Source organism: Cinclus cinclus, chromosome 3, assembly GCF_963662255.1.
Source record: "Cinclus cinclus chromosome 3, bCinCin1.1, whole genome shotgun sequence".
Lineage (NCBI taxonomy): Eukaryota > Metazoa > Chordata > Aves > Passeriformes > Cinclidae > Cinclus > Cinclus cinclus.
The window spans coordinates 71,453,962-71,477,762 of record NC_085048.1 but is presented as its reverse complement, the minus strand read 5'-3'; the positions used below and the strand labels follow the sequence as shown (position 1 = coordinate 71,477,762).

Below are 23,801 nucleotides of genomic sequence, written 5' to 3'. Positions count from 1 at the left end.
GAAATGCCAAGCTGACAGTGGAACATGAAAGCTTTTTAGGGAAGGAAATTAGAAGTTTATTCAAAGTTTTGTGTTTTCACAATTTTTGATTGTGTGTATGCCTTATGAAAGACTTCTGTTACATGGAGATGGGTTTGCTTTTTCATATCATGTCTCCAAGATGTTTTGAGCTAGGCATGCTACATTCTTTTTAGAATGCTGTGCTCAGGTAAACATGGCACTTTCAGTCCTGTTTTGTTACTAGATGCATCAACAACATTGGCAAACAAGAGTGTTCTGAACCTGTTGCACCTAGTGTTTCTCTGGGCTGATGAGTGTTGGTGATGAACAGGGTGTGCGAATATACCAACAAAACACAGCAAGCTGTGTTGGTTTTGGAGCACGTGCGGATACACGAAAGCCAGTATTGACTGAGTAACATTGATCATGGGGAGAGCAGCACACGTCTAATTTTGCTCTCTGTCTGCAGTTGCGTAGTGGAATGCGGTATGAAAGAAGAACTCAAGAATTTCTCCTTATTTGCTCTCTTTCTCATGCCCTTTCCTATTGCAGTTATCTCTGTTTCCCTATGTGTTAAGCCACGTGGTAATTTTTTTTCCCCAGTCAAACCCTTTGCCATAAAGGAGTTGATGACAAGGTGGGTTTTTTGCAGGAGAGAAAAAGAAAGGCTGTGATTGATGTGTCTCCACACTGCTGTCTGCACTCTCTCCTGTTTTGGCTGGGTTCCTGTTTCTTACCCTGGTGCTGCTGGTGCTGTGTCAGAGTGCTTTATTCTGCCTTAGTGACAGACATCTGTGAAGGCTGTGTAGCTTTGTGAGTGCCTTTTTGCAGGGGCTCAATGTGCTGGGTGTGCTGCCTCTGAAGCACTACTGAGTCCCTCACAGATCATCTGTTTGACAGAGGCGTGCAGCTCCAAGACTTGGTCATTTCTTAAGAGTCTGTGTCTTCTCTGCTCTGACAAGCTTTCTGCCCAGTCTTTCACACTTACCCAAAGGGCTTTCCAATGAGAATCTACTGATGCTATGGTTCTTTTCAGCCTCTGCTTATTCCAGGGTTAGAAACTTCTAGAGACTGGGTGATTTCCCAAAGTGTCTAAGCTGGGTAACAGCTCTCCCAGGTGTTCTATAACCAACATGAGCCAGAGCTAGTGATGTGGTGCTGAGAAAGAGATGTCTCATGGATCAGGATATGTCTGAAGTTGAGGCACAGATGTTTGCTCTGAGGAAGGACACTCCTGGCTTTCTCCATTTACTGGCTTATTCTTGACTGTGGTAATAAAGCAGTATCAACAGTAGGAGATAGGCATGTAAACTGTATGAAAGCCTCATCTATGTAATGGCATAGTATTTTTAAATCATTATCTGTAATAATAAATAGGGTACTGATGCTGGATTTGTTGGCAATGTTATAAGAATTTATTTAGAAACTGTAAAACAGCATAAACTTATATGACAGGTTTTCCAAAAGGGTAATAATACACAAAGTTTTAGTTGGACCAAAAGACAAAAAGCAGTTTGTTTCTAATTCAAAAAATACAAACGTTTGCTACAGGTACAAAATTATAAAAAGTTTGTATTTTCCTCTTGATCTGGTGATAGACACATATAGCAGAGATGTATATTTCACCAGCTCCGAATTCATATAAGCTATGGGAAATGACAGTAAAGAAAAAGTAATGTTGTAGTTAAGAAAACATAGAAACAACTTCTTGTCTTTCATTTAACTGGAATTTAACTCCATTTTCTGATTCCTTTGCATTTTTTTAGTTGCCAACATTTAAATTAGTGTTACTCATGCTTCATATAACAATCAGAAATAACAGCAGGTTTACCTCATGCATTTATTTTTAATATTCATCACATAATGTCTTCTCACCATGCTACCTAGGAAGGTTAGTGTTTTTATTGACAACATTTAAGGGAGGTGGAGGATAAAGGAATGCAATCAGGATCCAGGAATATTTCTATCTACCGCTTCACAAGGGAATGTTAGAAATCCTCCAATTAGCATAAAAAATAATTTTAAATTAATTCTGCTTGGAATTGTTTGCAATAAAAAATACAACTAAAAGGTTGTTTAACAAAAGGGGAAAATGCTGCCGAGTGCCTCTGACAGTGAAACACATGCCTGTCTCCTGTATTGTGCAAAGATGCAGGAGCCCCACACATAACAGTCTCTGAGGTTTGCATATGGGCTTCTGCACCTGGGAAGACCAAGTGTGTCTTATTAATTATGGATTTGTGCTTCAGGCTGCTGCTCCACCTGGCTGTGTATGTGCAGTATTCAGTAGAGCTGGGCAGAGGAACCACCAGAAATGTTGTCAGTAAAAACTAGAAGCAGCTCACTTTTTTTTTTTTCTGAAGAAAACCTAAAAGGACTCTCCATCTTTGCTGGTAAATTTTCAGTGACAAGTGCCCTTTACATTTGCAATGTGGTTGATTTGTAACTGTAATCTCCCTTCCAGCATTGATCTAGCCAAGATGCTTGGTGTTTTCATATTATCTTGCCTGGTTCAAAATTGAATTCTTGGTTTTGCTATTTAAGCAGAATGCTGCAAAGCTGGTCAGGCCTGAGACAGGGTCTAACAACTCTCCTTCCTCATCTTTCTGTTCTGTGACCAAAGGACATGCTAGATGGCACCAGAAAGCTGCTGTTCTCAGGTTGTGGCATTTTCCATCCCTTCTCACAGGTTCCGTACAGGTGATCTGAGTTGTGGTCCAGAAATGCACTACCTCTTGTTGGCAGTTGCAAACACAGTGTTTTTCATACAGTGGTGGTGGCAGCTTAGCCTTAATCTCATCTCTCTTACCTTAAGAAATATTATCATGTAAGAAAGAAGGAAAAAATAAAACCTGCATCTCACATTCTTCTTGCTCTAGAACACTTGGGAAACCAGAGTGTGGGGTGGCCTCTGCCATCTTTACTAACTATGCTTTGAGGGGAAAGAAAATAAAATAAAAAACAATTTACACAGCACTACCACAGAACTCACCAGCCAAGAACAAACTACAGCAATACACTATCATGGCATTATTTACAACATAATGGAACATTATGCATATAATAAATTACATTTAATACTTTTCCTCTTAAACTCTGATAAATGTAAGCTCGTGCTTATTTAATTTATTTTGTTCAGTCCAATATATTTTCCTCTATGTATGTTAAGTGCATAGGCAAGTATAGGAGGTGACAGTGCTGTTTGCCTATCTTTTCTATGTTTTTAGAAACCAAATTGCTTTCAAATTTGTAATGCATCACAGTATTCTACTGTCCTCACTAAGATTTACTTTATAGCACATACCTTTCCACAGCAGAAGGAGCAAGGGATTGTCAGCTATATGTGTGCTTATATTGACATTAAGTGTTACTAAAAGATCTTGTGAGCTTTTTTCAAGTTGATGAGGGAAAAGAAGGAAGTGGAATTTCTATAGCATTGCATGCCTTGGGAAGTCTTACAGTGCTTCTGAACTTAATGGAAATTCACAGAGGAAAGAGCCAGGAAGAAGATTTACAAAAGGCTAAGGTTAGGTCTCCCAGGGGTAGGTGAAAACTGAGAGTCTTTTGCTGCTCTGCAGGACAGAAAGTTCGATTGCTGTATTTATTTTGCAGCTGTTCAGAGGTTCCATACTGGTGCATGCAGAAGTCAAACTTTGTTTTGTTAATAAGGTGAGTTTGTGTTTGTGGGTTTTGTGTTTTGGTGGGGTTTTTTAAAACATTAAGTCAATTTACAGTTACCTTGTGTGGGCTCTGTACCATAGCGGATGGGATTTATCCCCAGTGCAAAAGGCTTTTGCTCTCCTGCTTATGAGAAGCAACCTGGCCTCTAGGAGCTGAAGAGTCCCGTGACAGGCAGCATTGTGTGGGTCCAGGTGCCAGAGGAGCTTGGAGCCCCAGAGAGCTGCAGAAATACTCTGAGGGAACAAAAGGAAGAAGAGCACACAAAGTGGTCCCCTTGGGTATCTATGCCACTCTTCTGCTCTCTGGGTTCTCCCTTGACAGTCATCAACAGAGCTTCTGCAGGGACTAAAGGCTGAATCCCTCCTAAAGAAAGCATTTGGGGGAAACAAAAGCTGACATAAGAGATAGTGTAGCTGAAGAGTGTGCAAACTGCTGGGTTTATAATGAGATGGGCCTTGGGGAAGTTGCCTGCAGAGAAGGAAACTACGACCACCCTGAGCAGAGCAGTGGGAGTGCCCCACCTCTCCCCAGCTAAGGCTATTCTGCAAAGAGAAAATTCTGCTCTGCTTTGTGTTCAGATGGCCCCTGCATGATCTGCATAAATATTAATGTGTGGAGTTGTTAGTTTCCTAGAGTAATTTTAACTACTTAAGCATTACTTCTGTTAATCAAACTATGAAAATGTATCCAGCTGAAGTCATAAGAGTGCACTCTATGAGGATAACTGGTTTATTGCTACAGGCCATGCCAAATGTAAGGCCTTGATTGTGTACACAACCAACACATGCAAACACTGCTTAGTTTTTGACCTAAGGTAAAGTAGTCTTACTAATGCAGGTAGCCTGCTTCTACTGTATTCCTCTTAACTTATTTGCATTTCTGCTAGGTTAAAAGGAGTCTTTAATGGTAGCCACCCTACTTTTGTGAATGTTAGAATGCGTAGAGGGTAAAAACCAAGCTTCTCTATTCACTGTTCCTACCTACTGTCCATATATTCATTAGAAATTAACAACATGTCACTCAGTGTATTCTCCCCAAGATTCAATACACCAGGAACTGACACCAAAGCAAATATGAAAACAAAAACTGAGTACTTCAAACACTTCTAAAACCCATTCAGAATTAATTTTAAACATCTGGCAATGGTTGAAGATTAGAAAGATGTAAATCCATTTCAGTTTCCTTTACTCAAGAAGGTGAGAGTAAAGACAAAGGCTCTGTCCCAAAACAAACAATGTCCTGGCTTTTTTAATACAAGTGAAAGTGGAGTGCCTTCCATATTAAATTATCACAGGATGTTTCCATATATAAAAAACTATGTGCAATTTATGTACAATATTCCCATACACTACTCTGACTGGCAATATTCAAAGCCAATGCTATGATTACAACTGTTAGGTTCATAGAAGAGCACACTCAAGGAAATTTGGGGTCTGGTAGCACTCTAGCTGAGGTAGGTTAAAACAGACCTGCTAATTAGAAAATCTTGCATGAGTTCATATGGTATTGAATGAAACTGAAGATCATAACACAGTTGGTCTCTGACATTCTTTACAAAACCAAGATAAGCATAGCACAGTTATTCCATTGTCTACAAGTTTACAAGTACAATCCGTTCCGGACTTTAAAGGAAGCACTGTTGCTTCCTCACTCAAAAGCATACGTTACATTTTTTCCATCGTTGGTTTTATTTTTTATTTCAGTCTTGACGTTGCTGAAGGTGTGCTGCTGTTCCGCAGGAGAGGTGAGCTACAGGATGCTTGGTTGGTTACAGGCAGCAGGATGGCAGACTGCTCTGTGTCTGTGCAATATCCCACTTCTGTTCTGGGTCACCCTTCCCTTCCCACAATGGCTGTGAGGTGGGATGACCCATGGGAGGATTCTGGCTGCTTTGCCACAGGGAAGCCTTGCCATCACTCAGCACTACCTGGGTAATGTACTCCAGACAGAGATCAGAAGTGGCCTGCAGCAGGATATCTGGGGGCTGGCAGGCTGCCTGAAGGCAGGCCTGGGCTGTTTGTCCTGTGGCTGTGCTTTAATGCAAAGCAGTAACCTGGATTTTGGTTAGAGTATTTGTTTTCAAGTTTAATAATTACATGCCTGATAACAATATGCATGTGCGTATATGTATGCTCAAAGAGGAAATTTTGTATAAGCAGCAGAATTTAAAAAAAAAAGAAATCGTACATTGATGGGATTTGAGAGTTTATGCTTTTCTTGTTTGATAGCACCACACTTCTATAGGGTTAGAGTGACAAGAGTCCAAGATGTCATGGGCTCACCAACTCTGCTGCATCTGGTCCTCACACATTGCCACTATACACAACACACTTGCATACATTAACCGGGTTCACAGGAAACGAAGCACACGGGCAAACCAATGCTTGGTTTTCTGTCAACTGTAGCCAGGTGACAGTGCCATGGCTGTGAGAAAAGATCACTGTCAGTCAGACTCCAGTTGTCACAGGCAGCACCTGAAATGGCCACTCGTTGTTGTGGGAGATGCCAGGCACAGGTCGAGTCTTGCAAAAGATTTATGTCCCAATGCAGAAAATTTCTTAGGGACAGGTTTTGCATTACTGCTATTAATCTCTCTTAAGTGTTTCATTAGGATCACAGTAGCTCACAGTAATCTAATAGAAAATTAAGGCTTCAGATCTCAAAGCTACATTGGAACTACAGCTGCACAGGTTTTATCAGGATCAAGGCTGGAAAGCAGCATTTCTCAATATGGGAGACTTTGCATGTGCCATATTTAAATAAATCTCTTATCATTTCAGTTCAAAGGAATCTCCCATGCACTGTTTTTCAAGAGTTGTGCTGATAGCCACAATCAGATTTTCTGTGTCTCCACAGTCATGCCTAAATAACAAACACTAAAATGCATCAAGTATGTTTTTCTTTTAACTTTCTGTACTGGAATTCTGCATGTGCATGTATCATGGTGTTAGCTACAGTGAGCACAGCTATTTCATAGCAGCATTTGGGAACCAATCTTGTTTCCACTGCAGATAATAAGCTCTGCCACTGAATTCTAAGGGGACGTTATCCTATAGCTCACTGCAGTCTACAGCCAGAAGGAATAATTCATGGCCATTTGAACCTCTGAATGTAATTGACAACCAGGAATTCTTGAGCATATAACCTCCACTTCAGCTGTCAAAACATATGCTTTCTTTATTTTATTTAAGGACTTCAGGTGGCAAGGGAATCCAAGTACCTGGATAAGTGATAAACTGCTCCAACATCCATTGTCCTTCAGCCTCACTCATTTTTTCCAGCATCCCTAATATTTAAGCACAAATCCAGCCATGAGAGAGAAAATACACTCATTTAACCTTTTGCTTTACAGATGTGTTTGTGTGTGTGTGTGTGTGTGCACATGAGTGTACGTATGGATGCAATGCAGAGTAGACATGTTCAGGTACCCATCTGCAGTTGAGTGCCAGTCCAGTGGATGTGCTTGCTATGGCTGTTAAATTGAAAATGGAGTGGCCTAGCTCTAACCAGCCCGTGAGCAGCATGCTGCACAGTGTTTTAAGTCAGGGAAGAGGACGCTTTTTTACTGACTTACAGAAAAGTGCCAAAACACACTGAGAAAGCTTACAGAATCCAGCACAGTGTCAGACGAGGGCTTCACTAGTTGTTGGGCAACTTGGGCTGTTTTACAGATTGTGGTACCTCCAGTCCTGTGTGCAGGGTCACCTGCACAAAGAAGAAATAACATTAGACTCAAAACTGAGACATCCTCAGCAAAGAGCATTTGTGAAGGCAAAGTGCAGGTAAAATGACATGGAAAGGGCTGTGGGGCTGCAGGTCTAAGTTTAAATCAAGACTGTTAATGGAGATGACATCTAGTCTTTGAAATAAACAAGTCTCCTCCCCCCTTCCCTCCTGAATACTTTGGGACTGAGAAGCCAGGTGTCTGTATCTTTTCCCAAATCTAGCCACTAGTTGTAGGTATCCAGAAGTGCTGCTTGCTAGGTACAAGGTGGATGGGATCTCTGCATGAGGGACCCCAAGTGCTTCAGGCCAGAGGTCACGCAGTGGGGCCCATGTACATGATGAGTGTTCCACCCTGGCTGTCTTTGTCCTGCCTGACCTAAGCTGACCTCCTTCCGTCCTCAGGCTCCTGGGTATTTCCACAGGTTCTCTCTTATACCACATCCAGTTTCTAGCCATAAACAGTGGTCTTGAAGTAAAAATGTGTTATATTTAAAGAAAGTTCCTCCAAGAGGAAAACCTCTTGTACACAGAACACGAGAATGATGTGCTGACTGCATCTTCTCTGTTGTGCTAGTTCTCTGACTATGTTGCCTTTGCTCTCCTTACCAGTGTGCTGCTCATTTGCCAATGTTAATTATCTCCAAACATGAGATCTAGGGGGAATTAAGATGTTTTTTAGTCAAAGTGGCAGGAAGGGACTTCAGAGACACTGCTTTCCAAGTGGAGCATCACAGGAAAATCAGAGCAGGAATTAGTGCGTGCAGGTACTTTTACTTGTTTTACAGCATTACTCTTCACATTGGTCAGGCAAGGCAGAGTAGTCCAAAAAGTGTGGGTAGCCTAGATGTAAGCCCGAGAAGGACAGAACCCCTATCTGTACTGACTACCTATCGATGATGCTATCAGCTCCTTTAGCTGGAAAGGGTAAGTGGGGCTGGACTGTGGCAGATTTACCTGGACGTTTCGATTGAGGCTCAATGCGGGCATGAAGACGCCCTCGATGTTCTCAAATGCTGGAGGCCCCTGCTGCTGCCCATTTATGTAAAAGGTCAGGTTGTGCTTGTTCAGATCCAGGAGAACACCAACGGTGGCACCTTTAGAAACTCCTCCTTCGGTCCTGTGGTACAAAGGGCACAGTGTTGGTGAAGGCAGAGGGCTGCACTGTGCTGCTCTCTCTAGGACAAGCCAGCCTTAGTGAGAGGAGCAGCACAGGGAAATTATTGTCCCTGAGGCATTTGGTGATGACTGATCCACACCTTTATACCACATCTATGGGAGTTTAATGATGGGATCCTAAAGAGAAATTAGATCGACCTCTCCTGCAACTGCAATTTAAGAGGTGAAAATGGAGTCCAGAGCTAGCAGGTCCCTTCAGCTAATGGCAAATCAGGAGGTGAGCCAGTGGAGTTCTGCAGACACAGCACCTCTGAGTAACCCTATCACAGTGAAGTTATGCATGGCAGGAAATGAAAAAGCAGGAAGCTGTTTTGCTAGGTGTCTATTTCCAATCAATATGCCTGCAGACAGCTCAAGAGAGAGACTTCCAGTTCAACTACTCACCTTGGCAAGCTCTAAGGGTACCCAGATTTCCAGAGCCCAGGGAGCCAGCACAGCTACAACAAACAGTGGTTTTGGGGAGGAAGGGAAGTTGGGATTGGTTAGGCCCAAGTGTAGCTTCTGATTGACTGGGAGCTGTCTCGAGTATGCAGGCACAGTTATTAATACCAGTGATAATTGGTTGTGTCAGGAGCAGCTGCTGAGAGCTACTGTAGTATCAGAGCTTGCCAGGACAGACTCCAGCCATTACACGCTTGAGCGATTTGACATTAACGCACTTTGACTTGGGGGTTAGTCAAACTCAGTACCACTTTAAAGAACACTGAGCAAAAATATCCACTAGATATGCAGATTGGCCACAGGCACTGCTATTCTGCTGACATCATGGGGCTCTGCGATGGATTTACAGACTGACACAATTTGTTCAGAGTAAATCAGATTTCAAATAATTTGCAATAGGAAAGGGAGCAGCTGTCTTTTGTCCCATGCACTTGCCTCAGGCACACAACATTCACAATATTAATGGTATTTTATCATAATTTTTTTTCACAATAGGTAGGCAAAACATTAAAAAAGTGGTGGGGGGGGAGAATTGGAATATGATAAGGAAGAATATAATGCAGAGTATGAAATTTTCCTCTCCTCCACTAGGTGTCACACACCGTTTTCTTTTAGACCAAATGTGGCAACTGGTGCTTCGTTTGAAGGTAGACTATACAAAACTGTTCTGATTTCTTCATTTAAAGCTCTTCAAACAATAATGGTATAGTTAAGAATCATGGATTGACTCTGAGAGGTGTTAGATGAGAAAACTCTCTGTTCTCAGGTTCCTTTGATTTGATTTCTGGTCCTATAAGCATTAATAAGTTTCTCTCTGAGCTCTTCTCCAAAACCATAAGATAAATTATTTTCCATCAAAACTTAAGATGCTTACCTACCCTGGGTATCTTACTATATAGACTGTTTTTATTAAAAGCCCTCAATCATAAAACTCAATATGAGATTGTGGGAAGCAACAGTACTATGATTTGGAGCTATTTACAAGTAGATTGCTCTTTTTTTATCTGTTTAGGAACAGCTTTGATTTTCGGACGCTAATTTTAGATCCTGCTTAAAATGGATTTTACTACATTCTTTTAAATGACATTGATTCTCTTAGGGAAACAGAAACACCAACTCTTTTTGGGATTATGATGTTCTTCCCTATAAGACAAGCTAATTTGTTTCTCATGGGCTAATTTGCTGTGTTCTGCACAGGGACACTGAATGACTCCTCTGCAGCCCCTGGGGACAGCCCCACTAAAGAGGAGATGGATTCTGCCTGCAGATTCCAGCCCAGGCAAGGGCAGGACCCAACTGAGGGCCCTGCATGAGCCACAGGGGTGCAGGGGCAGAGCAGAAGGATGGGGACCTTCTCCCTTTATTCCTGCCCCAAGTTTTGCAGGAATTCAGCAGGTAGATTGCCCCATTCCTGCCCTACCATCTCCCCACAGTGTGAAACTGGCTCTGGCAGAACAAAGGGAAGACAGAAGCAGGCAGGAGCTCTTCCTCACACTGCTACAAGGGAGGCTGGACTTCCTCTGGGGCTGAACAGCTGCTCTTACTCAGCATCCTATGCTTTCCTTGGGAACAGGTCTTGGAGGATTCCAGCACTTTTTGTCTATTTTCCTGTTTGCTTTCTCTAGGAGTAGGGCTGGGAGAGTTTGTTTTAAAAGAAAACATATATAATACATTTCTTCACTCTTATGTACGTCATTTAGACAGCATTACAGGATATTTTTTCTAATAAATGCTTTTGTTGTGGTAAAAGCAGCCAAATAGCTCAAGAGACTCAAACTGATGTTGGTCCCTCCTGGTACGCCTCTGTGGCACCATGTAAAAATTCTGCTCCTTTTACTGTAATGCATTTTTAAGATACTTAATGACACTCACAGCATATAATGCCAGAAACCCTTCATGTAAAAGGAAAATAAAACTTTTTTGTTGCAATGCTCCCTTAATAAATACTTAGTATTTGTTAAAGGACAATCCAAATCTGGAGATAGGCAACACTGTTTCATTTTTTTCAAGTAAATCCCATTTGTCCTGCACATTTTGATTTCTGTGTGCAACAGTAAGTCCTGAGCGTAGAAGTGCTGTGCAGAAGCCTGGAAGGTCAGAGTACAGAAAGGGGAATTTGGCTGCCATGAAAAATGCCATTGCCTGTGGCAGTAGAGGCTGTTATTCCTAGATGCTTTCAGCAACAGCTTGGAAAATGTGCAGAATACGAATGCATGAATGAGCTTGAGGAATTAAGAAGAGTAGTTACACTATTATTTAAAAATAAAACTTAACAATTTATGAACAATTTAATAAGCTGAATAAATACTTCAGATTTCCATTAACAATAGTTTAAGTGCTAGCTTTACAGCATCTTAAGAACTTTATATCTATTGCAAATGATAGCATTTTTCATTCAGTTGTAGCATTTTTGTGTGTAGCATTTGTTCCTCAGCCTGTACTCTGAAGCCAAAGAAGAGACTCTCTTGATTGCAAGGGACTTTTGAGACTAAAATGCAAATAACCTAGATTTCAACTTTCTGGGTTTTTTTCAGTATAAAATATTTCAGTGTGACTTACATCTCCTTCCTTCCATAAACTTGTAGAGGCTGGAGTATTGCCTGTAGCACCTGGTAGTCCTGCTCTTGAGAACTTTGACAAGGAACAGATCTATTGCATTCAGTGTCAGTGCCTCTTGTTAATGGGCATACAGCGCCTCTCAGAATAGTTTGCATTGGAAGGGACCTTTAAAGGTCATCTAGTCCAATGCCCCTGCAAAAAGCAGGGACATCTTCAACTAGGTCAAGCTGCTCAAAAACCCATCCAATCAGACCTTGAATGGGGTATCCCCCACCTATCCGAGCAACCAGTTTCAGTGTTTCACCACCCTCATTGTAAAAAAATAAAAAAGTCTTCTTTATAGCTAGTATGAATTTGCCTTCTTTCAGTTCAAAACTATCTCCCCTTGTCCTAGCACAACAGGCCCTGCTAAAAAGACTATCCTCATCTTTCTTATAAACCCCCTCTAAGTACTGAAGGACCACAGTCAGGTCTACCTGGAGCTTTCTCTTCTCCAGGTTGAGCAACCCCACCTCCTGCAGCCTTCCTTCAAAGGAGAGATGCTCCATCCCTGTGACAATTTTTGCCCAGGACACAGTTTTCCTTCTGCGCTGCAAGTGCATGCTGACAGATCATGATCATCTTCTCAGGCACCGATACCCCCAAGTCCTTCTTTGCAGAGTGCTGTCCATCCCTTCATCCTCCATCCTGCCCTGACCCAGATGCAGAACTGTGCACTTTGCTTTGTTGAAGCCCATAAGGTTTCCCATGGCCCCACTTCTTGAACTTGTCCAGGTCCCTCTGGGTGGCATCTCGTCCTTCAGGTGTGTCAACCACACCACTCAGTTTGGTGTCATCTGTGAACCTGCTGAGGGTGCACTTGATCCTACTCTCTATGACACTGAGGAAGATACTAAATAGAACTGGCCCCAGTATGGACCCCTGAGGGACACCACTTGTCACCAGCCTCCATCTGAACATGTAGCTGTTGACCACTACCCTCTGGATGTGACTATCCAACCAATTCCTTATTCATTGGCCAGTCCATCCATCAAATCCATATGTCTCCAATTTGGAGAGAAGGATTTTGTGGGGGACCATATCAAGGGCCTTACAGAAGTGCAGATGGATGTTGCCCATGGCTCTTCCCTTGTCCACTGCTGTAGTTACTCCACCACAGAAGGCCACGAGGTCAGTAAGGCAGGACGTGCCCTTGGTAAAGCCATGCTCACTGCCTTCAATTTCCTCCCTGTCCTCCATCTGCCTTAGCACAGCTTCTGGAAGGATATGTTCCATGATTTTCCCTGGCTCGGATTTCTGGGAGCAGCAAGACTTAAATGTGCCTCCCAAGCCTATATCTCTGCCCTGAAATATTTTCTTAACCACTTTCCTCAGCCTTTTCTCAAAGAGATTCCTCTGTTTCTGGATGCATTAGAGTCTTCTGTTCATGCCTCTTCCAGCATTACAGAAGTGATGCTAGATCCAAATGCTGTGAGTGAAAGAAACAAAAAAGTCCTCTAAATGTGACCAGCCACACAAATTAGTCTTTCAAGCTCTACCTCAGGTTATCCTTGAAACTAGTAGTTTATTAATTACCCTAATTCATTCTCATGAACATTAGGAAGCAAGAAACTATTACTAAGGTGTAATTTTCAGCATAACAGCATTCCAGAGGCTCAAAGTTGACAATTAATTAATTTTGGATTATGATAATGTGCTGTCATGTACTTGAGTCCAGTGGGGAAAAACAAATAGGCAGCAATAACTGTTTCCACGAGACTACTACAGCTAATGAGTTAAAAAACTGACCTAGTTGACTGTCACAGTTAAAAATATAATGCCTAGACCTAATTTCATTGAAGCGCATGTGATTTCATAAGACTACATGCCCTTTGCGTGTGTACTTCCCTTGAACAGATATTCCATGGGTCTATCCATGCCTTGCACATGCCTTTGTGCTTTATCAGGTAAAAACTGGGAAACTATCATCAACAGAAAGCACTCTGTTCTCCTGATTAAGCAGGATGATTGGAAATCCTAAGTGTTTCCATTGTTTGTGCTTCCCAGAAAAAACCTTTTGCCTTCGCTTGTGTGTTGCTTGCCAGGAGGAGCATGCCGAGCACCAAGTCCATAAAATAGGTTTCTGGGACAGTGGTGCACAGAATGGTTGCTAGCTTTTTTTCCAGAAAACATAAGGTGTTCCACAGAGCATTAAAATTAATACAGCTTAACATTACTTCTGCCCTGACTCGAATGAAGATGTTAAAGGGACAGAGAACTTTTTGGTATATTTATTACACTGGTGTTATTTCAGTCTATATTGTCTTAGGTCATGATCTAAGGTCTTTGGACCTATGGAAAATAATCCAAGTGATTCTGGATAGCTTTTGATCTAGCTACAGGGTTCTTCCACCTGTCTGTAAGGAACTGCAAAATCAAACCATGTTTCAAACAGAAATTCCCAGCATTTGCAGTGTACTTACCTAAAGCCCAGGTATGCTGTAAAGTATAAATGGATATTCAATGGGAGACATTACAACCAACCTCAGGATACAGTCCATGTTGACACAACCTTATCTTTTTAAGGAGACACCTGCATTTCAATGTTTTAAAAATCACTGCAAAACTTTGTTTTAATCGTTTGGTATAACAGGAAAAATACCTGAAAACACCAGTGAGAGTGGAAGATCTGCTGGGACAGTCAGCAGAAAACTAAACAGAGCCTGATTCCAGCTCTGCCACAGACCTGCTACATATCCTTAGTCAGTCACTTTACTTGTACATCAATCTCCCATTGTTATAGGATAGGTATATAAACACACCATTTTACAAAATAAGCAAGGGACTTGGGATTCTTTTCAGAGGAGATCTTCTCAAGGGTCTCAGTACCCAACTGACCTTCAGCTAAGGCTGACCCTCTCATGGGACACAGAAAGAGAGCAGTGCAGGTCTGCTCTGATACCTTCAAGCAAAGTTAACCATGTGTCCCCTGCACAGCCTGGCACCCCTTCAATGAAACAGAAGGCAGCACTAGGCAGAGGTAACTACCCTGAGCACTGAAAGTCATGCAACCGTGTCAGCACAACACAGGATCTGTGCTGACAGTCATTCTCTCTGTGTGATCCATCCCTGGAGGTACCTGCAGCTAGGACATGTCTCTCCACTGCTCAGTTACTTTGAGAACACACAGCCTCCGAGTGGTAGGAGAGAGAGGTTTGGTAACAGTGGCTTGGGGGTGTTCTGAAATCCTCCTCTGTCTATGTTGGCTGTACTAGCTGAGGTGCTCTTCGGTACAGTGGCTCAGTAGAATGAAAGCTGTCACTTAGCCCTCACTGCCAAACAGTTCCTTGTATCCAGATCTGCCTCAGTGTGACCTACAGCAAAACCCTTAATAACTGTCTGAGCTGGAAGCAAACACCTGCAGCCTAATTATTGTACAATCTGCAGCCAAGATTCGTCCTAATGAAGAGAACCAACCACCTTTCTCCCTCCAGCAATGAGAGAAGTCCTGCATCTCATTGTGTTGTGCCCTGTCTGCTGATGAGGGTGGGACACGCAATAATGGGTTTAAATCACAGCAGGGGGATTTAGGCAAGCTCTCAGGGAAAAACTGATTACTGTGAGGATAACAAACACCAACACAGACTGTTAAGGTGCAATCACTGTCACTAGTGATTTTCAAGGAGGAATAAAATAAGTACATTTAGCCTGGAGCTAGACTAGATGGCTTGCTGAGACACCTGCCTCTGATGCAGGGCAGAAAAAATGTCAGTGAGGAGAAGAGCCCGCAGGCAGCGCTCACCGATTGGTGTGGGAATTGCAGTGCATGAACCAGCTGCGGTTGTTGTCCACATACATGGCCCACGCCTTGTCATCCTTGCCCAGCATCATGTCCTTGACCACGTTAATCCTGGCAATGCCAAAGGCTGGGTCCGGGTGGTTGTCGTAGCGGTCCACGTGCAGTTCCCAGTAATGCACGCCCTTGGAGAAGGCTGCGGTGCCCAGGACCACCCGGTCATCGTAGCTGTTGCAGGTGGCAGTCTGGTTGTCATTTGACAGCACTATGTCTCTGTGAGCTGAGGAGGGGTCAAAGGTGAACCATGCCACTGGGGAAGGGGAAAAGCAAAGGCAGGATTTCATCAGGAGGGGCTGTGTCAAAGTGTTGTCTGCTTTACTTCAGTAAGAAGGATAAAATTCTCCCCTTGTAAAGACCACACTGCACTCTGAGGTAATAAAGATCGTGTTTCCTTGTTACTGTAAGCAGCTACACAAGATTAATCGGAGCTGGTACCCTGCTGTTCTTCAGCTCAGAAGTACTTTATGTTATTTGCGCTTGTTCTCCTGAAATTTAGCTACTAAGAGTAGTGGAAGAGGAGACAAAGGCTTCTCCATGACATGGAAACTGCTCGTGTAGGTGAATTGGTTCAGGATCACCTTTAATGGAAATGGAGATTAGCTGTGTCCATGCTGGTTAGGATTGACTTCATTAGTTTATCAAAGTAAAGGGTTTTTTTTAAAATAAAAGACCAAAAAAAGCCCCAAAAGCTCTTAAAGTATAAATATTTTATACTGGCCTATTTTTGTCAACGCAGCATAAAAGTAGAAGTGACTATAGCATGAGCTTCTCGATTCATTACAATATCATTAATGAAGATGAACTTCCTGTAATGTCCGTATGGATGTCAAGTATAATTACAGAGAAACAAGCATGAATTCCCATCTCTGTGTTATTAAACCTTGCAGGGAAATTGAAGCAGTAGTGAAGAAAAAGGTAAATCCCGAAAATATATGGAGAAAGGGACACAGAGCAGAACAAAAAAATATCCCATGAGCTGCCTAACTGTTTCTGTACATTAAAGGAAGTATCATAGTTAGATCCTAGACTTATACAGCCAACTAAAATCACACAGCTTGAAGCCTGATAATGGAAAATGCCAGTAGGTGTCAAATCCATTAATGGGTGTAAAGGGAGGGAAGTGCCCTGCCACTGAGACCTGCAGGTTTTCCTTTAGAAGTGGCAAACCCCCAGCTCACCATCCGATGTCTGTAAAATGACTGTCTTGCTGTAAGGACCAATGCCCGAGGAGTTGAAAGCTTTGACTCTGGCATTGTAAGTGCTGTTGAAATGAAGGCCGTCGATGGTGCAGAGAGTCTCCTTGCCAACATATACCTCCTAAACATTCCAAAAAGAGAAAAAGAGAGAGAGAGAGAATGATGGGTATGGTTTAACATGGTTAAGACTTCTAAATAAAAGCCAGAAGTGAACAGCTTCTCTTTGTTTCCCAGGATGTATGAGTTATTCTGTTATAATACAGCCACAGCATGGGAGACATCAAGGATGGTTAGCACTGGATAAACTAAGGTGAAGATGAAGCTGGAAGCATAAAGCAATAAAGGGCAACACAAAAAGATCTTCATGCTCCTCTTATCCTAAATATCTACTCCAAACCACTATTTGGAAAGTAGTCCCAGTATCTGCCACACTGCGACCACTATTTTATGTAAGACAAAAAAAGGGGGCATACAAGAATAATAAAAAAAAAAGGTGCAGTTTTGTTCTGTTGGAAAGATTATGTCATGCCTAGGTTAAAATATAATTTTGAAACCTGAAAATGCAGATCCAGAAGAAAATTATCTCCTAATAATTTGGATTATATGTATCACATGATGAAACAGTAGCTAGAAACAGAGACATCCAAAAAGTCCTCAAATATTTATCATACAGCAAGTACTTCTGTAGTGTGAAATATTTCAGAGGGAGGAACATCTAGGCAGACCCGTGAAGACAATCAGACTGTGCAGGCTGTGATGAACTGAAAGAAGCCTAGAAAATCCTGTCTTGGCAGCAGGTTGAAAGATAATTCCTTTCCAACTCTGATTTCTCTGAATCTGTGAAATCTGTAGGTCTATGGTAGCAAAGGCACCAAAGTGCTTAAACCTGTCACAAAGCAAACCACTCAGATCCTAGTTCAGTTAAGACTTAAGTAATGCCTAGGAATAGTTCTGATGATTAAGACTCTTTCATATAAACCCAAAGGGATGTGATGAATAAGAAAGGAATTCCTTAAGTTTACAGTAGGACATGTGTTTTTCTTCTTTGCTACTATGGTAGCTGCTAAAAACAACAAAATCTCTTGGGTCCTGAGTTAGCTGGTGATTGTTCATGGAGACAAAGAAGAGTTTTGATAGAATGACTTAGTTTACCCCAATGTCATAAAATATGCTGACCATGAAAAAAATTTTTATTTGTTGAACAACTCTCACATTTTCTACTCCATTTTTACCACTGTTCACTGCTTTGGTTTATGCAGGTTGATGCTCTCTGCTTCAAGAAAGATGTTCTTTAAATCCACCCATCAAATACTGATAAAATGCAGTTCTATGTCTTTGCTTGCAGATATAGAATTCTCCATTTAAAAGGTTGGCAAAACCTTATTGAAACAGCATCGCTGAGAAGCCTGCCTTTTCTCTTCTAAGGAGTAAAACTGAGGGTGTTTCTACCACAGCAAGAAGACCATTCCCCTTAGAAGTTATCACCTCACATTTTTAAGCATAGAGATGGTTCTGTATCTTTTTCAGTCCAAAATCTTAACTTGGCATAGTTGGCCGTCCTAAAACCTTTGGCAGTAACACAACTCACCCACACAAATGAACTTGGATACACACCAGCCTGAAATCTTGTTATTCACAAGACATGAATACCCCTTTAAAAGGTTTGTCCTGGATAAATGGATAAAAGATACTGGAATTCTAACACCTTATTCTAACTCTTCATTCATCACACACTGATAACCCTCTTACCTACTAACATTGACTATATTGGCAGCTCTCAGCAGCCATTCATAAAAGTACCTTTTCACACTTTCAGTAGTGGAAACCAGGCTTTTCAAATCCCTTTTAAATGTTACTTGGACCAAGGAACTGAGGAGACCTTCCAAAACCCACAATGCCCTCTTCAAAACGCCCGGCCAATATTGCTGCCTCTCCTAATGCGGGGTGTTCAAACCAGGTACCTTTGCTGGCTACGGTGTAGTGGTTAGGCAGTTCCTTAGGTGGATCCATGCCAAGACATTTTCAGCTTGAGAAATCTTTAAGTTTCCAGGGAGGAGACAGTTTGCGGGTCCCGAAGAAATGCCATCACAGGTTTTTGGCAAAAGTCCCTCTTTGTGAAGAGAGCAGCTGTACTCCCCAATGATCTCCAGATGCTTTCGAGGCACCAGACCCTAGGGAAAGCACTGGGCCAGCCTGATTGTGAGCAACAGGAGCATGAAGCTTGCCTGAGGCAGAAGGGCCACAGCTTCTAGGAGGACATGGCTGGAAAAAAGCTGATTGAATTGCTTCTCTATCAGGATGTGTCAAAAAAGTATGGGAGCCCTGCATCTGCAACCAGGAGCATCACGTTGTGGCATCACCCAGAGGATTTGGAGGGACAGCACTTGGGAAGTCTTTCTATACTTATCAATTCCATCACAGTGTGACAGTGGAAAAAGCTTCCACCAGCCTGGTCTCATCCAGTCCCAGGGGAAAGATATAGAAATCCTGTATTTTTAATGCAGGATCATATTTTTACTCAGAAAATCAGGAAGACTGAGTTGCATTTCAGGACCAAGAATGTCAGCTGCTGAAACAGGGTGCTGTGGACAGATGAGAGTAGGGGATTCATAGAAATTTCTGGTTTGTGCAATGAACCACTTCCTATGGGATTTTCTACTCTGGAACACACTGGGGATACCTCAAGGTCCTCTTTGCAAGAGCCCTGAGAATAACCTCAAACAAACTTCCTACCTAAGCCAGTGGTCCTTCTATTAAACAGCATCTGCACTGCTTTATCCACCAACACAATGGAATTAGGGATGTTTTGACAACCCACATCTTCCCTACCCCTCTCCCCACCTTTGGGCAGAAACAAATCTGTATCTGGAGGAAACTCACACACAAAGAAACACAAATAAATGCTGAATGAAATTCTCACTCGGAATTGGCCACCATCTCCATCATCAAGTTCCAAGATATAACCCTCCACTGGGTTGTGGCTCAAAGGTGGCATCCTCCAGGCCAATGTCACACTGTTGTTCCTGGTGCAACACTTCTCCAGCTGCAGTAATGGGACAGGTGGCACTGAAACAGGAACTGGGTACAGGTTAGTGTAACTCTGCCCTACCCCCTTGGTCTGTTCCCTGAGCAGTATGGCAACTCATCACCTCCTTCCCCTTGCAGGGGAGACAGTGTTTGTTAGGAAGGGACTCCATTCTCTTCCTTGAAACAAAAGGCAGCAAAATTACACAACAAAATGTTGTTGCCCAGTTAGACAAATCATTTCACTGAAATATGTAAACAGAAACATATCTGGACTTGATTGTCATGTCTCATAAGGACCAGAGTCCAGGGAATCCATGTGTGGTTTCCTTCCCAGAAGTCACTGTCTGGACAAGTTCTTTTTTCACACCAGAGCATCCATTGTCCCCAAAAGGAGAGGCAGGGGGTGTCTCAGGCCATAGGGTGGCATGGCAGATGCAATGCTGCCAGGGAACCCAGCACATTAACAAAGAATTGGGTTGTTAACAAGCAGAGCAGCCAGTCCTCCCAGCACAGCTGAGAGACACCCTGAACTCCACTAGCAACAGGAAAACAATTCTTCACTACAGTTGTGGGGGGATTTAAAAATGTCATTTACCACCCTCTGCCTCCCCCTAATTTTTCATCAAAAACACCTTGGATATGTTATCTTTATGGCAACCATACTTAAAATGAACTGTTGAAGCAAATTGTTCTGTTTGCAAACTTTATCTAAATCCCGTGGTTCAGGTAGCAAAAGGAACTTCTGCATCACAGGAGACTCCTCTTGAAATTACAAATGCAAAGTTTTCTACTAACATGCTTTTTCAGTGACTTGCTCAGAAGAAACACCAAGAGACTGCTTACCAGACCAGCATCTTAAAAATAAAAAGAAACTGAGTAAAACATTCAGCTGTGTTTCTGTGGGAAAGAGACCTCTATCCAACCTCTCCTAAACGCAACTAAACTCTCACAGTTCACTCTTTCCTGGCAATTATAAAATAAAAATTTAGTCTTCTGGATATGCGTCTTATGCACTGCTGAAACCATACAGGTAAAGTAGGATGCCAGTGATGCACAGAGCCTGCCTGGTCTTCTGCCCAAGCCTAAATTCCACTATTCGATATCTCAACATCATTTCTGCCAAGCTCAGTCACGTCTTAGAAGAAACTGAGTGCTCTGAGAATTCATTGGCTTAACAATATCAGTTTGCTTTTCTTTTATCTACTCTGCTTTGACCCTCCAGTTTATTTTCTTCCTTCTGTCTGTGTGAGAGCTAAGCCCTTGAGCTGTTCCTTTCGTCCTATTTTATGTTTCTGGATAAAAGAGGACTGTTCATGTTCTGTGTACCAAGCAGACTGTGGGAAAATGGATACTACTGTGTGAAAGGACTGAGGCTTCATCCCCACTTTGGAAGTGACACGAAAGTCAACATCACACTTGTGATAAACAGTGCAGAAGCTACCATGGCTTTCCGCTGGCATTATCCATCACCACGGTGAACGCAGATGGTTGGTAGCCCAGAAGAATGAAACAAAAGAGCTTTATAAATTAGCTCTTGAATGTTTTTCTGTGAAAAGGAAGCCTTGTTCCTATTCTTTGATATTTAAGGATGATTCAGAGGGCGTCATAAATAAAATCCTGCTTGTTTTTTCACATGGAAAGTTCAGACTTTTCTCTAGGAGACACTGTGTCTGGAGAAGCCACAGAAATGTAACAAGAGTCAAAAATCTGAAAATGAGGAATTCAGGGGAAATGGGATTTTTTTAGGTGAATGATTTTAAGTTTACAGTTTTGTCTGTGTTTGTTAGCCTATGTATTCCTGGTGACTGATAAGCCTGGGAGAAGATAGGGCTCTATCAGCCATCCACACTCCTGCCACTTTGTCTAGCTGGTTAGCTCTCTCAGAGGGCATTTGTCTGGTCCTCCCCATTTCTGAGACTCCTACTGGCAAGACTGGATGAAAACCAGATTCCTGAATTCTAAAAGATATAAAGTAGACAATGACTTTATCACCTCTGAATAAACCACTAACCTTTTCAACCTTTGAAAAAAACTCCTAACTACTAGGAGCACTGATAGGAGGCTTTCAGGAACAGTTCATATAATGCACAATGGTGAAAAAAAAAGCAGAATTTTTGGGGGAGGGTATGTGTTTTACGATTTCCTTTTGTTTATGTAAACAGGAATGCTGTATAGGAATAAGACATGTTTTCATCCAGTAGAGTGCTGCTGTTCCCACTTGCCAGTGGAAGTGTAAATTTTGGCCCAATGTGTGAGAGTCTCACATATTATGGGGAAGTGCCTTGGCTTCTTTCATGTGTTGCTGGATATTCAAGGCTTTATGAGTAATCTATATCAGCCTCCTGCTCTCTTTGAGCCAGCCTGTGGTCTGAACTGCACAACTCTCCTGAAGGAGAGGAAAGAAACTCCTGCCAAGCAGCTGTGCAGCTTTGCTGCATGATGTTCTCTGTGCCTGCCCTTCTGCTTCCTCCACTGGATGTGGATGGGCAGAGATTTGCCTTGATCTCAATTTCCCTATGGGAGGAGAAAAGACAAACACTTGTAAAAATCACAGGAAGGTGCAAAGTGAGTTGAATAATCAGGACACTAGTCTATACTTCACAGCAACAAGCAATGGAATAGGACTAAAAGAAAAATATAGGCTAAGTGCCAGGAAAAAACCTCAAGATGTTAAATTACAGTTCTGTCCCACTTCTTGACCAATTTAAATTTCTCAGGGGATTTTTTGAAGGAAAAAATTAAAAATATAAAGGGAGAAATGATACTGTATTGGCACAGTGGGACTTATTAATGAATCTGAATTATGTCCTGTTATTTTAAAAGTGCTTCACACAGGTCACTTCAATAAGAAATGTGACATTAACTGATGTCTCTTGTCAAGTGATCAGTTCCCAAAATACATTGCTTAATGCATCTCATGGCTGGTCAGGGTAGTCCCCTCACAGGGTACAGTAGGGCTGCTCTAAGATGTTGTCCTTTGTCCTCTTGACAAGCAAGTGATGCAATGATGTCATTCACCTTCCCAGACTAGTTTTCGATGGACTAAATGCACTGAAAGAATGGGACCCCCAGAAACATGAAAACTTTGACCTCCTCCAAAACTTCAGCACAGTCCTGGAATGGCCTGAGCCACTGCTGTAGCAAGTGCCTTACAACAGTGTTGAGAGAAGGAGAGACCATGGAGCCGAGTCCATGACATGGAGCAGAAAGAACCAGAAGTAAATCTTAAGATTAAACAGTTATCCTTTAATTATCAGGGCTGTACAGCTCATGCCTGGAGAAGAAGTTATTTGTGGCAGATGTGTCTGAGGAATCTTCATGGTTTGCAGAAGAGGGAAGGAGTCAGTCACTCAGGACAAAGAAAAGGGGTATATGAATGAATATTCAGAGGTGGTACAGAAAAGTAGAATAGCTATATATTTTCCTATTTTCTATCTAGTCCTTTTTTTTCAGCCAACCAAGACTGCATGCCAGTTACAGCTGTGTGAACAAAACAAACCCAGAACATGCATTTGCCTGTGCCAATAGCTTTAACTGAGAATTTGTGAAGTACACATTAAGCCAGGCATCAGAGGACAGGAATTTTGAGCCAAGGCACTCAGTAAATGCAACAGAGAGAAGAAAACATGGACAGAGAAAATTATCTGGGAAAGCTCAAAATGCCAACAACTTCTAGAGCTGTGTCTCTCAGGTCAGCTGGCTCAGGGAGTGTGGGACTCAGTGAGACCCTTTGGTCAACATGACTGCCTAAGCATCACTTCTGCACCTATCACATCTCTGCACATTTAATTTATTCTCAGATTATGTCTTCTTTCTGTAAAAAAAATGAAGAAGAACCCTATGATCTTTATTTTTTGAGACAAGCTTTAGATCTGTGCTTATAGAGTATGTGTCAGTAATGTCGTCATGATGAACATGTCATCAAAGCAAATGTAATGTGATTTGTTCTCATTTTCATTCTTCTTTGTCTAACACAGTGAATCAATGTTTACTTACAAGCATGCTTTCACTCTAAATGACCCATGCAAGTTCAGTGAGGTTGAATGAGGCCAGAGGTTGAAAAAAACCAGAAATTCAGTCATGTACTAAACACTGATAACAGTAATACAGATAATACATTGTAAAGCTTTTGGAAAAAAAAACAACTTACAGTTGGAAAA

The 23,801-nt window shown here is 42.1% G+C and overlaps 1 protein-coding gene across 3 annotated transcripts in view; it reads right to left on the bottom strand.

Moving 5' to 3' along the window:
* Positions 1-7,320: 7,320 nt before the first annotated feature.
* The window catches only part of TRIM67 (tripartite motif containing 67), a 33,946-nt gene continuing 17,465 nt past the window's right edge, over positions 7,321-23,801 (bottom strand). For all 3 annotated transcript variants that reach the window (XM_062489148.1, XM_062489149.1, XM_062489150.1), the window contains 5 exons: positions 19,535-19,680; positions 16,597-16,735; positions 15,365-15,668; positions 8,362-8,524; positions 7,321-7,386 (listed from right to left, as the gene is read on the bottom strand). In XM_062489148.1, coding sequence (XP_062345132.1) covers positions 7,321-7,386; positions 8,362-8,524; positions 15,365-15,668; positions 16,597-16,735; positions 19,535-19,680 — 818 coding nt within the window. The remainder of the gene's footprint in view (positions 7,387-8,361; positions 8,525-15,364; positions 15,669-16,596; positions 16,736-19,534; positions 19,681-23,801) is intronic.